Source organism: Pezoporus flaviventris, unplaced genomic scaffold (genome assembly GCF_033815535.1).
Source record: "Pezoporus flaviventris isolate CSIRO_AGI_PZ_B2104156 unplaced genomic scaffold, CSIRO_AGI_Pfla_v1 ptg000097l, whole genome shotgun sequence".
Taxonomy (NCBI): Eukaryota; Metazoa; Chordata; class Aves; order Psittaciformes; family Psittacidae; genus Pezoporus; species Pezoporus flaviventris.
Window position 1 is genome coordinate 6,323,999 of NW_026892645.1, and position 14,406 is coordinate 6,338,404.

General features: G+C 45.8%; 1 protein-coding gene across 21 annotated transcripts in view; it reads left to right on the forward strand.

The window, feature by feature from the left end:
- Positions 1-14,131, forward strand: part of DNM1 (dynamin 1) — a 64,546-nt gene extending 50,415 nt beyond the window's left edge. For 4 of the 21 annotated variants that reach the window (XM_061476719.1, XM_061476723.1, XM_061476718.1 and 1 more), the window contains 7 exons: positions 298-407; positions 1,006-1,117; positions 2,334-2,345; positions 3,589-3,759; positions 3,933-4,174; positions 4,561-4,779; positions 12,142-14,131. In XM_061476719.1, coding sequence (XP_061332703.1) covers positions 298-407; positions 1,006-1,117; positions 2,334-2,345; positions 3,589-3,759; positions 3,933-4,174; positions 4,561-4,779; positions 12,142-12,211 — 936 coding nt within the window. In that variant the 3' untranslated portion in view covers positions 12,212-14,131. Of the gene's footprint in view, positions 1-297; positions 408-1,005; positions 1,118-2,333; positions 2,346-3,588; positions 3,760-3,932; positions 4,175-4,560; positions 4,780-5,156; positions 5,209-7,973; positions 8,011-12,141 lie in introns of those variants that run through there. The other 17 variants (XM_061476725.1, XM_061476726.1, XM_061476720.1 and 14 more) reach the window with 15 other exon arrangements.
- The last annotated feature ends 275 nt before the right edge of the window (positions 14,132-14,406 follow it).

Genomic DNA, 14,406 nt, shown 5'->3' on the forward strand with positions numbered 1-14,406 from the left:
TGACCCCTTGCTGGGAAGATCGAGGGCCTTGGTGGTGATCTACAACCTGGGGAATTGGGTCATGCCATGCTGCTGCCTGCTCCTCGAGGAGTTAATGGGCCTGGGTTCTTGGGTCACATCACAAAAGCAGTCAGTAAGGACAAGAGAAAACAGGTCCCCTTTTCTCACAGATTGAACAGACCTGGTGAGTTGAGTGCCCTGGTGATGTGGGGCTGTATTGTTGACAGGCTTCTCTGTGCTGGCGGAGTAGAGGCTTTGCTGGAGCAGTGAGTGACTTGTTACTGATTCCTTTTTCAGGAGAAAGAGAAGAAGTACATGTTACCAGTGGATAACTTGAAACTGCGAGATGTTGAGAAGGGGTTCATGTCCAGCAAGCACATCTTTGCTCTCTTCAACACTGAACAGAGGTATGCTCACATCTCACCATGCCAAGCTGTTGAAGCTAGGGACAGCATTTATGTAATATTAGATAGGAGGGAGTAGATGAGTGTATTGGGATAGCTCTCCAGGGGAGAGCCATTCTTGGAGGAGATGGGGGGACTTCTTTTGACAGAAGAATAAGTCTGATTTCATCCCTTCTGGTCTTGCATATATGTACCATCTTTCTTCACCAGCGCATGGCCTGCAGGGTGACCTTAGCCTTCACCTATTTAGCGTGGTTACCTGGATCCAACTGGAATATATACTGATAATCAGTGTTCTTAATGAGTGACTAGGGAAAGCCATAGGAGATGGGGGACCCAGGCTAGCTGGAGAAGTCCAGCAGTGGGCAGAATTGAAAGAAGAATCTTATTCACACCAAGTTGAAACGCGCAGCTGATCTAGGGACAGTCCCTTCCCTTTTGCAAAGTCATGATGAGGATGCTAGCAAGGAGCTAAGCATCTCTGCCTTAGTCCAGGAAGCTTCTACAAGGCTGTGAAGATTCCCTGGTCATTGACATCTGTGTTAAATGTGGGCAAATCTCCGATTTGCAATAGAGAAGAATAAAATGTTTGTCTCTTTAGGAATGTTTACAAGGACTACCGGCAGCTGGAGCTGGCCTGTGAGACCCAGGAGGAGGTGGATAGCTGGAAGGCTTCCTTCCTTCGTGCAGGAGTCTACCCAGAGCGTGTTGGGGTAAGTTATAGCCAGAACTATGGGATCAGAAGGAACACAGCATAGCTGCATCATCCTCTTGTGTTACAAATAAGTTTGTGAAGGTTTTGTCTCTTTACTAAACCGGGCGTCTTCTGGAACAAAACTTTTTAAGTTTTTGGTATGTCCTGGTGCTTCCTTTAAGGAAGCTTGGGATAAAGTAACAGGTGGCTTCAAAGGGGGAATAAAGTAGGCAAAGACTGCCTTGAATAAGCCCTTCTAGCTCTCTTGCTTTGTGGGCATTAAATTCCCAATCTAAGTAGGACATTTAACTACCTGACTAACTGGTATATGCCAAGTTGCCATTCCTTTTGAGAAACACTGTACAGCCTTGTTAGGAACTTCTGGCTTAGTAGTAGTTGTTCTCCTGTTCCTTCCGTCACCCAGTTAGGGAGAGATGTTCTCTGAAGTTTCATTTTGCTTGGTAGATACCTTAATATACTATTTTAGCAAGGCCCCTTATCTCTTCCGTTAGCCTTGTCCTGTAACACTTGCTGTCAGCATTATGCTCTGCTTTAAAAGTACATTCTCTAGAATTGTGGTATATGTTCCTGTTCAAAGCCTTCCTGCTCTCTGAGAGGAAGCTGCTATTAATAGTTGTCCATTAGAAAAGTGATAATTGCTTATCTTTTTGCATTTGTTGCTTCTAATAGACTACTTGCATTCATTTTTCCTGTTACACTTGAAGATTGTGGGGTTTGCCTTAAAGTAGTTCCTGACAAACCGATGTGATATTAAATATCAGAGGATTAGGGAGAGGACTTTAACAGTGACATGACTTCAGACTGGCTTTGAACCAGACTGGGCCTCTTGAGCACACTCTGGTAAAGGACATGTGCCATCTATTGGTGTGCAAATGGAATGGTTTGACATAAGAATGCCGATTGCTAGCATGACTGTCTCAAAACCCTATGTAACAAAGAACAAGTAGGTGTTGTAGGTGAGTAAATTGCTCTGTGTTGCTGATAATCTGATTTTACTTGGTGTGCATCCCATTTTGATTGTCAGTGTAGCTAAACCATTAACTTGTTCCTCTTCCAGGGTAATCCAGGGATTTGTGTATTTTAGTGGGGTTGAGCGTTGCTTGTTCAGTGCTGTGATGGGATCTTCTCCAAATTCTGAGACCAATTAAAAGTCTTTTGTTTTTTGTCCCTTTTTGTTTTAATTTTTTCCACCTATGCTCAAACTGGCCTGCCAGGACAAGGACAAAGTAAGTCTGACCCTCCCTGCCTGCGGTGCCCGCTGGGGATCTCACCAGATAGCTCTCTTGTTTTTTACCTTTTGTCACAGTTTCCTGAGAGGCATTTGCTTCTTCTCCCTCTTTGTGCCTTCTGTTGGATTCCTGCTGCTTGTTTCTGTTCTTGGTTTGAATTTTCCTTTTTTTCTTGTTATTCCTCCCTTTTTGTACCGCTTCTGAATCTTAGTGCAAACTTATTTTGGGGTTTTTTTTGACCCTTGTGTTTTTTTAAGTTGCCCTGTTTGACATCCACTTCCTTTTCTTTGTGTCTCTCTGAGACCTTGTGTTCCTTCATTATGTAAGATCTTCCCAGGAAAAGCTCAAATGAACAAAAGAATTTGCCCTTTCTCCTGTATTTTGTTCCCCAAAACAAAAGATAAGGAACTGCTGCAGAACCTTCAGACTGGGATGGTTCTTACAAGAAAGATTTTTCTTTATAAAGTCAAGGTTGGTTTGTTGCCTTTTTTTAATAAGCATTGAGAAAGAGCAGTCTTTCATGCTTTGCTGCTTTGAAATTGATCCCAAATGGAAGAGCCTTGGTGATTGCTTGCTGTCAAACAGCATGGCCCAGGTTTTCCCTTACAGAAAGCTAAACAAAGCATTTCAGGCAGGCAGAGATTCATGTGCTTGGTGTGAAAGAAAAGCTAATTGACTTACGATGGAGGATTTGCAATTAAAGTGATCAGGAGGGGTTTCTAGGTTATTCCATCTACTGTGGTCTCACTGAGACAAGCAGTTATCTCGCCTCTGTATCTGTTTTCTCATTTGTATAATGAGGATGAAGGTGCAGTGTATCAGAGCCTGGGAGGCTTAATTTATGGTGACTAATTCTCAGGACTGAACTGAATCTGAGGGTGGGAAAGCCAGCTCAGATGAAGAACCTTTCAGGAAGCTCTAAGCATTGAAGGCAAAAATGCAGCTTTGAGTATTCACTAGAGCCATAACCTGTGAACACTGGTCAGGAGTCCCTGTTGCCTTTCACCTTTGTGTAGTAACTTTCTACCAGGAGAGCAGCTTTACTGTTAAAGCTCCTTAGATCCGAGGTGAAGTCTATATAAGCTGAGCTGTGCGTTGACAATCACAGCTCAAAATGTAAGCTTAAGCTTTATTTATTGCATGCGCTTCCTGTACATTCCCTTTATTTTCTCTTACCTCTCCTAAAAAACCAATTTTGTGTTACAATTGAAGCACCAATTGTTTCTCCTTTTCTCTGCAGGCCAGTGAAGCAGAAGAGAATGGATCAGACAGCTTCATGCACTCCATGGATCCTCAGCTGGAGAGACAAGTGGAAACGATCAGGAACCTGGTGGATTCCTACATGGCAATTGTCAACAAAACCATCAGAGACCTCATGCCGAAGACAATCATGCACCTCATGATAAACAATGTACTTATCACACGGTGGTCAGTGGAGGTGGGGAGACCCAGAGAAGGGGAAAAATAGGGAGAGAAAGAATGAAGAAAAATGGAAGGCAGCTTGGAAGGAGGAAGAGGTGGGAGAGAACGGAATGTTTTGAGGAAGAGGGTGAAAACTGATTCCCTCTTTGTGCTCCTTTACAGACCAAGGACTTTATCCATTCGGAGCTGCTGGCAAACCTGTACTCCTGTGGTGACCAAAATACACTGATGGAGGAATCGGCAGAGCAGGCTCAGCGACGTGACGAGATGCTGCGCATGTTCCATGCCCTGAAAGAGGCCCTCAACATCATCGGGGACATCAACACCAGCACCATCAGCACCCCAATGCCCCCACCGGTGGACGACTCTTGGCTGCAGGTGCAGAGCGTACCATCTGGACGCAGGTACCAGAGGCTCAGGGGGAGAGCCCCGCAGACCTGCCTGATGCCTCTTCAGTGGCTAGCTGGGGCCTCCTACTGAGACAGGGAGTCCTCCTCTTGTCCTCTTCTCCCTGTGGATGAAGAGTTCTGGGTATTTGTGTTGGAGGCTCCTAGGCTTTGGAAGCTACGTAGGACTGATACATCTTTAGAGGATGCTGAGGGTTCTGAACCCTTAGGTTACATAGGGCCTGAAGTAGCTTTGAAGGCAACCTGATGGTCCTCGAAAGGGTGGTACATAAAGTGGTGTGAAACTAAAGAAGGAACACTGAAGGTGGCATATGGGGACCTGGTGGTGAGAGAGGGATCTCAGGCCTGTTGTTGCAGTTGAATTTCTTCTGTTTGTTTGCCAGGTCCCCTACGTCCAGCCCCACACCACAGAGGAGAGCTCCTGCAGTGCCACCCGCCAGACCTGGGTCTCGAGGCCCAGCTCCTGGACCACCTCCTGCTGGTGGGTCCACACTGGGTGGTGCACCCCCTGTGCCCTCCAGGCCAGGTGCCTCTCCTGATCCCTTTGGGCCCCCACCTCAGGTTCCTTCTCGGCCTAATCGTGCTCCTCCTGGTGTTCCCAGGTAAGTCCTGAGATGCTGCTCCACGCAGGTGGGATATGTCTGGTTTTGGGGTAACATAATTGACAGCATTTAGCCTGCCTGGGCCATAGAAGGAGAATGGAGTGCATGGTGTGGGTACAGTCTTTGGATATTTGAACTGGGTCCATAGGCAGGAGCATCATTGTCCACTGAGATCTCATTATACAGATGAGGCATTGCCAAAGCAGCTCTCAGGAACAGGGCAGCGTCTTCTCTGTTCACATCTCTGTGCAGATAATGGGGGAAGAGGACCTTGCACCCAAGGGCTTTATTAAAGCAATCATAGCAATGCCTCTGCTCACAAGTAGATGTTCACAAGAAAAATCGCAGGACTGGAGTGACAGTTTCCCTCTGTGTAGGGCTCCCAAAGTGTGAAGTTGCCCCTTTTCTCCTGGCCCAGAGTTCTTCAAGGTGAGTTGGAGACCTTTAAGTTGTTCGGTTGTTTTTTGGCTAGGAGAATGTTGCAGTATCACTGGCAGATAAATGGATTTAATTTTTTTTAGCCTTTTTTTATTGCTTTTGTAATTGACTTGAACATTTTCCAGTCTAGAGCATTAAAATCACACAGCTTTTCTTTCCTGCTGGGAAACTCAGTTCCTTTCCTGTTCAGTCACTTCAAACACACTTCAATATAGTAATTATGTTGTGTACATTTCCTAAGCACATGTTGCTGAACAGGACTTAGGAAATAGTTTGGAACAGGGAATGCTTTTTGTGTTGAGTACTTGGCCTCCCTGTGAGGAAGAGAAGGTAATTGCTGAGTAAAGAATGAATATAATCAGAAACACCTCAGTGGCATGCCAGAGGGATCACTTCCCTCCTGGAAAATACCTCCTCTCTGGTGGTTGCTGGTGGCACATGTCTGAAGCTTTGCCATTTCTGGTGGAAACAGCCAGCCTGTCAATGGGTGGTGATAGTACATGGCAGAGGCAGTTCAGACTTCCTCCTGTTATAGTGCCCCAGCTGATATGTGGTGCTGCCTGTTTAGAGGGGACATATTCTCTGCCAGGCTGTATCCAGCCCAGAGGTGGATGAGTCCATATTGATTATAGGCCTTGTTATCAATTATAACCCCACTTTCTGACTTTGGTGTGTGCAAATGGTTTTACTTTCTTGGTGCCTCTGCCCCCAGTCCTCCCTCTGCACCTTGATGCAGCTCCCACAGTCACTTGTCCACACATGCCTCAGTGTTGCCCCAGGGAGTCCAGTCCTGCTGGTGGCACCTATGGATGTCAGCATGCTTCTATTGTGTATTTTGGCTCTTGCTTCCTGTGACCCTGCTTTTCCATCTAGTGTTACTTTGTGGTTTTATTTTTAGTGTACTTACGCTTCTTTCTGTCTCCATCTTTCTCCTTTCACTCAGTTTCATTTCTTCACTCATGAAAAATATTCTATATACCTGATTGTCACAATAGGATTCCCCAAATGGGCTGAAATGAATTGGCCTCTCTTTTTGAAGAGATCTGTCATATTCTATCTTAATGTCTCTTCTGCCATTTGCATGAGGGTTTAATTGAAGATAGGGAACAGTACTGAAGCAGAGAAAGAAAGTGTTTCATACTGAACCAAGCAATCCCTTGCTTTAGGGGAGAGATGGTAGGTTGGATTGCATGTTACTGTCTGCCCTGATCTGGAGTTGAGAATGTAATTCCAGAAGCTGTGAAGTGATGCTCATTCCCTGATCCCCGTCTCTGATTCTTCCAGTTGTTCATAGACTCCTCCGGATCCTGATACCAGCTTGTCATTTGAGTTCACTGATGAATGGAGAATTTCCAATGACAAGGGACTCTTTCTCTTCCTCTCCTGTATATAGAATAAGAATGTTCCCTGCTAGCACTTGGACTCGGGTCCTTCTGACATGGGTGAACGAATGCCATCTCCATTGTTGCTTTTTTTAATACTCACCTTTTCCCTTGCTAACCAGGCTATGCTGTTGTGTGAGGGGAACAAAGCTCTTGTAGATGGAGTGAGTGGGCTTTGCTGCAGGAGTTGGTGTCGTGTAGTGAACTGCAAGTGTGTGGTGGCGGCTGGATGTGCTTTGTGTGTATGCACACACCCGTGTAGAAATGTGGCAGGTTTTGTGTCTCCAGTTTGTTTGAGCATCTGATTTTATGAATGATGAACTTAGATGAGTGTCACTGTACTTTTCTCAAACATAACTGTAGACACATGCTTTCACATATAAACACCACATGGCCCATTTTCTTGCACAGGAAGGTTTTCTTGCATATAATTAAGGACATATAAAACATTGCCATCATGCCTGTGTACTTGGCATTTATTCAGTCTGCTATGGAAGTCCATATTGCCAAATACATACAGAGTTGAAGCAATATAAGGTCCTGTTTGGGTGCGATTAAAGGCTGTATGAGGACTACATGCTTATTGGAGCTATGCAGGAGGATTTGCTCTGGGAAAGAAAACTCTGAAAATACTCCTCCATTTAGGCTCTTCAGGTTAAAATAGTTCAATAGAAACTAGTTCAATAGAAAAGGTGAAAGAGCTTTGGCAAACTCAAAGGAGAAGGAAGAATGTTAAAGTGAAAAGGCTTGAACCATTGGAAAAACCTGTTGAAGGCATTAATGGGTTCTCCATTCTTTGGTACATCTAAGGAAAGAGATGCAAGTGATCAGCATCACTGTAAGCATAACATCACCCAGCTTTGACTGGAATTATTTAGGAGGTCGGAGTGGCTGATCTCATTATTTGTAATGTCCAAAACAGAAGCCTTCACCTGCTTCTTCCCTTTTTGGGTAGCACTCAGGACTGCATCTCTCTCTTTCCTGAGCTGTTTGTTTCAACTCTAGCATTTAATATGATCAGAGACAAGTTATGCTACCTGTGCTGAGACCGAGATATACTGTTGGTTCAGCAGGTATGAGCATCAGCCTGGATGTGTGAGTGGACTTGGTGGGTGAGTGAGCAATGGCCAGTGGATGTGCAGACAGCTTTCATGCACCGCTGTGCACAGCAGGGTTCTGGATGTGTGCAAAGATGAGGCTGTGGTTGTGTGTGTGAAGTCCTGACCAGCAGCACACACTGATGCTGTCTTCTGCAGGGAGACGTGCAATGTGTGTCTGTGCATGCATGTGTCTCTGTTCCACGTTCCTGACAGTCTGTGTGGCCTGTGCCTTGAACTGTCTGAACTGCCATGTTGATTTCATGTTGTCTTTCAGAATCACTATCAGTGACCCCTGAGGACTGGCAGCCACGGTACGTTTTGCACTCTCCCTGCAATGCATGAGTCATTGTGTCCCATCCTCCATCACTCTGCTCTGCAGCTCTGCTGCCTAGTTCTTGTGTTAGTAACAGAGTCCCTTGTCCAATGAACCACCTCTGCCAGGATCTCGTAAAGGGAGGAGTCTTGAACAGAAAAACTGGCTGATGAGAGTCAGAGCAGCTGCTTGAGCTGCAGTAGCTGGGAAAGCCTCAGTACCTGATTGAAGGTCACTAGAGGACCCTTTCTCTGCCTTTAGATAGAGGAGGTGGGATGGGGGAATGAGCTCTGGCACAAGGTCTAAACTGTGTGTGCCTCATTTGCCTTATATGTGCCCTGACTGGGAGATCAGCTGAGGGAACTCTGATTTGATTTGGTTTGTCAGCTCTGTTAGAATCAAGATTGAGACTCGGGGCATAGTTCAGACTCCTCTTCTTACATTCAAATGTCTGGTTGGAGGAGTCCTCCCATCATCACTGTGTTCCCAGCGCTCATGGAAGGCAGGAGTTAGGGTCATTAATATCAGGACTTCCATGTCTTGAGTGTAAGGTAACTCTGACATTGAATGTTCCCCGTAATCCTTGTGTCCTGTCACAATTAGAAGCAAACTCCCTTTTGCTTGTTCTCCACTTGACCCTTTTACGTTCCAGGTTACTCTTCTGCTTCCATTCAGACTGCCTTCTCTCCTCTGCCTTCTGCCCCTGTGAGAGTTAGGCTTTAGTGATCCATGTCCCCCAAACACTGCCTGTCCTGCCTGTTTCCTTTTCCTGTCTCTCCCTGCATCTTGCAGCATTGTACTTGTTCAGTGATGTAGCAGGGTACTGGGGCAGGCTCATGCATACTGCACTGGCCCAAAAACTCTTCCTTGTCCTGTTAATGCTGAAGAGTGGCGTTGTGCAAATTCTCCGGAATCTTTTCCCTGGGAAACTCCAGCCCTTATTGATAAAGGGACAGAGAGGCCAGAATAGGGCAAGTGGGGGGGGTGGGCCCCTTCTCCTTTTCTCTGTGGACTTCCTTTCTTGAAGTGAAAGGTCTGAGAGGGGCACAGCAGCATCTCCTGTAGATTCCCTTGCTGCTGGCTCTGGCAGAGAGAACTGAGGGTAGCAGTGTGTGTTGAAGTACTATCTTAACGGGAATAGCAAAAGATCAAGCCCTTGTTCCAGAGTTCACAGCTAGCCCCCATCTTGCAGCAAGTTGGTGTCTGTCACTGCTGCATGTGACTGCAGTTAGAGCTCAGAGGTGCCACATCCCATCAAACCAATGCAGTGATTGCTCAGCGATTGACATCTCTGAGGACGTCATCCGCCAGCCCTCCTCACTGATGACACACTGCAGAGGTGCTGGGAGCAATCAGCAGATTCCTCCAATACTCTGCCTACTGCAGACATCCCTGGCAGCCCTAGAAACATGCATCTTGGTGAAGAACCTCGGTGAAGAGGCTTGCTGTTGTCTGCACCTCATTCTGGGACTCGCTGTTATGGGGCGTTCTGTTCTAAATCTGGCATCAAGAGCACCAAGGAAATGAAAGTTAAAAACCAAAACAGCACCAAAAGAGCCAAACCACCCCCAAAATACCACCCAAATCCTTTTGAAGTCCAAGGGAATAAATGTAATGTTTTACCATCTCCATTAGGTCCTTATCAGCAGAACTCCCAATTAGCCCATTGCTTCCTAGGTATGATGAACATAGGGTCTGGGTATAGCTTGAAAGACTGACTTCAAAGGATGTGACAGTCACTATAACTGGTCTCCTCAGGCTCCTGCCAGGATTCAGGTCTTACTTCCCAGGACTAGAGACTGCTGCAGGCTTCCCCATGAGCAAAGCTTTGTTCCTTGTTGTCCTGACTGAGGAAAGGGACTTTTCAGTGACATAAAAGGCCTTTGCTAATGATGCAGTGAGACAGCCTGAAGCATTTTGGGTGTAAATGGACTTCTCTGCCCATTTCAGCCTTTGGCAGCCTTAGCAGGCAGATTCTGCACCTGTCTCCAGAAAAGCTGAGCACAGACAAAATCTGTAACTTTAAAAAGTGGCAGCCCTTCCCCCTGAAAGCCTCTGAGTGTCTGCAAAACTCAGTCACAGCACGTTATGAAAAAGCAGCCCATCTACCTGGGAATTATTTGTGTTCCTTTCAGCCCTGTTTATTCTGGTAGGGTCAAGTGGCCTCTCTTGCCAGAGCACATCACATAGTCCAATGATTTTAAGCATCCTTTTCATGTAAATCCACAGAGACTGTTAGAACAACCTGTCCAAACTCCTGAAATGCAAATAGTCCTTCAGACTTGTCCAAAAATCCCTTTTGACACATGGGACAGTGCAGCAACATCTCATTAAAGGATGAGCTAGAGTTTTGTTGGGGTTTAATTCAAGTACTATTGCTGTTCCAGTGAGGGTAGTAGCCATCAGTTGGTTGGTGTGGCTGCAGTTACACCAGGAGCACCCTCTAGAGAGAATGCAGGGATGCCATGTGACATGAAAACAAGTATCACAGGTTCCCCAGCTGTAACATCTCGTCGTAAGTTTTGCTTCTGGGAGACAGTATCATTTCAGCATCCTTCCGAGGTGGTTGTGATTTCCGGGTTAGCTCAATCCCATCCTTAATTGCTGTACAGGAGCAGTAACTTAACTGACATGCTGACAGCGGGGTCTTGTAGTCCCTGTTGACGTTACCAGCCAAGGAAATAACATTTGCAGAATGTTTTGCTGTCTGAAGCTTTTTCTTATGTATCATTTTCCAAGGCAGGGAACAAGTGGTTGTAATTGTTTTGAGATTTGGGGCTTAATAGATATGGAGCAATAAGTTCTTCTGAGATCTAATAAACAGGACTGTAGAATTGCTCTGGTTCATTTGCTATGATGAGGGAGCTTGCCCTGGTTTATAGGAGCAGAGCTCCGCTGGTACCAGCATGACTATAGGCTTGCAGTCAGTGCACAACAAGACTTCTGTACCCCAGAGGACTGTATTGGTGCAAATATCCTTCTCTGCCTCTCTTCCCCTCCTCGCCTCCTTTCCATCGGGCCCTTTGTTAGGGAAGGACCACGATTTCCAGCAGGCAGTTGATTCTCTGTAATCTAAATTAAAGCTTGTCAGTGTGGAATTGTTTGGCATTAATTCTGGGACGCTGATTCTGTGTGATCAGTGCAAATGCTTCTCTATTTGGGCTGCATCCGGTTATATTTGCTCTTTGCATTTCAGGCTGTTTGGATTGTAAAACTACTCTGGCTTGATGCTGAGCAATTTAATTATCATAATGATACACTATCATGACGCTGTTTAGGTTGCAGACACTGCAGGGAGTATGCTTTAAAGGAGGAACATAGATTGGACTCGGTGACATACAGAACACTTTTAATCTGTAAACTGTAGTCTGTCTGAAGTGATCTTCTGAGGAATGACTTAGAACAGCAGGGGTGTTGTCTTGTGTTTTCCCCAGTCCCTTACAGGAAGGAGATCCTAGAATACTTTATCTCTGCAGAGGGCAAACACTCACATTGCTTCCCACTTGATGAGCTAAAGGACTAGCAAAAGAGCTGAAACAGAATGGAGTAGCAATGGTCGAATTTCCTTTTATTTAAGTAGAAGCTGCAATTGCTGAGCACCAGAACTAGAGAAGTGGAAGCATCAAGCTTGCCCCGAACATCAGTGTCGTGTATTGCAATAGGGAATCTCAGGCTTGCAGTAGCCTCAAGGGCAGGGGTAGAAGGTGCTCCACCAAACCAGCCAAGAGCCTCTGACAGCAGCGTGTCTCAGAGGGCCCCATCCATGCTATGTGACTGTCATGTGCTTGATACAGGAGCTCACTGTTGTCCATGCTTCTCAACGCTCATTCCAGAGCCACTGCGCTCACCGATAATAAACCTCTGCACTTCCAAATTCCAGAGGGAGAGCAGAAATGGCTTTCCAGCAGATTGCTTTACTGCTAATCCATGCTGTGCAGAAAGGCCAGTGTGAGGCCTGATACAAACCTGCAAGTCTCCTTTGTGGAGCTGCATCTGGTACTTTGCGCCTTGAGTTTTATTCTCTTGCTGGCTCAGGCGAGGTGGAGAAGCATGAGTGATTGTGACTGCGACTGCTGTGCTAACCACGGTGTGTGTTCTCTTGTTTTTGTTTTCTGCTTTTTCACAACAGAAGGGGCCCTGCCTCACCTACTCGACCTACCATAATCCGACCGGCTGAACCGTCCCTCTTAGATTTATAACTCGAGGCTGTAGACAGCTGGCGACGAATGCCGTGCTGGCGGCTGCCCCATCCCACCCTCCCTTCCACAGTCACTCCTCTCATCCATCCCACATCTCTGCCTCCCACCCACCCTTCCTGGTGTGTCGTAAAACACTAGCCTAGTGATTGAGCTCTTCGTCTTCACTCGTGCGTCCTGTATTGCTTTGTGAGCATAGAGTAGCCTTCATTCAGTGGCATGGATCCCTGAAGTACACGGGCTCCTTGGAGAGATCAGCTGCAGGGACATCCTTAAGCCCAAGTGGTGGCTGTCCGTCCATCTGCCTGGTCTAGCCTGGATAAGTGTCCTGCCTGCATCCGTTAGCTGTAGCACCCGGACTGATCTATAGCTCTTTTCTTGTAGTTAAGACTAAAGTGTGACTTAGAAGAACAATACTATCAAAACACGTGACACCGTTAGGAGCAGATTCAATGTCCTGTGTATTAGTTTGACTTCTAAGGTGCAAAAATTCATGTTGGGAACAGTGCAATCAACCTTCTATCCAAGTGAGGCAGGGAAAACAAGGAAAGGGGGGGACCTCAGTGGATCGGCGTAGTCCTGCTAGAGTGAAGACTGAGATAGCGCACACACCTCAGCGTGCAGGGGGCACATGGACCTGCTCACACTCGGCTCCCTTATAGCTGGGGCAATCCTGCTGGTGATGCAGTGCTTTTGCATCATCGCTTTTGGCTGACTTTCCTGAAGCCAGCAGGGAGAGGGGAATAGATCCGCTGCTCCCCCCTTGCAAAATGGACAGCCAAATGTTTTCAGGGAGTTTTGCTGTGTAATGTTTTGTTCAAAATCTTTCTGCTTTGGATAAGCACATCTTCCAGTGTGGTTTGGGTACTGTGGTGACTTCTTCCGTAGCCTTTTCTTCTTGCATGTGGATGGTACGTGTTTGGGGAAACTTGTAACCGTTGTTGATCGCAACTCATCTTCTTAAGGTTTGGTTTCTACTTTTCATGCTACATGTATTAAAAAATACTTGAGAATTAAAGATATGTCAACCCTGTCCATCTCAGATGTCATGTCTCTACCAGAGCTGAATGAGCCATTTGTGTTGCAGGCTTTCACCAAGGCCTGATTCAGATTTAACTTATCTCCATTTCAGTGCTATTGCTCTGTTGTGGATCCTCTGTTGTTCTGATGCCAGTTCCTTTCTGTATTTTAACTATTGTTTTACTACTTTTCCCCCTTTTTCCTTCCCTTTTTCCTTTGTTTTCCTTGTCTTTACCCTCCAGCCGGCCGGGTAAGGCCAGTCCCTCCCGCCCGGAGAGCCCAAAACCACCATTTGACATGTAGGCCTGCTCCCTCTGAGACTCTTTGCCTGCCTCTTAGCTGTTCTGTCCTGGAATGGTCTGACTCGAATCTCACCCATGGCTTGTTCTGTTTGTATTTTGTGACACACACACATCAGCTGTGATTGTAGTAAAACTGGGTTCTTCATTTTCTTTCTTCCCAGCTGCTTAAAGGAGTTAAACAAGTATATTGTAGTAATGAGAACCATATCTTTACTGTTATAAATATCTATAAATATATATATAAGATGAAAAATCTATCTATGTCCAGGTGTTTAAAGCCATTTGTGCTTCCATGTGGATTTTAGGAAATACTTAAGTAGGGAAAGAATATCTATATACATATATATATATATGTACACACTTACATGCAAAAAGCTAACCAAATCCCAATGTTGTTTTTGAGCCGATTGTTAAATTCTCTGCTGTGTGCAGTTGGGTTATTGTATTACCCCAGACTTGTGGGTGAACTGTCTCAGTGCTGGTAGTAGCTGTGATGCAGTTTGTGATCTACCTGTCACTCTTGTTTATTGGATGAAATAAACTATCATTTCTGTATAATGAAGGTCTCTGACTAGAATAAAACCATCTCTCTTGCTCTTTCTCTGGGTGATTTTCAAACTGTGTTTAATTATTACCTAATCTTTTCATCCCATAGACCTTAAAAAGCTGTACATGCAAGCAGGTGCTATCACTGGTAGGGAAGGTGGAGCAGATCTGCATCAAGCACTGAGGAGCTGCAGTAGTGAAACACCTTGTCAGACATGGAAGTTAAGTTGTAAAGGATAAAGCATGGAGGTGCTTCAGAGACTGGACATACAGAAGGTGGGAGTCTTGCACACAATTGCTTGGTTCTTACAAGGGTGGTCTTGCCAAGGC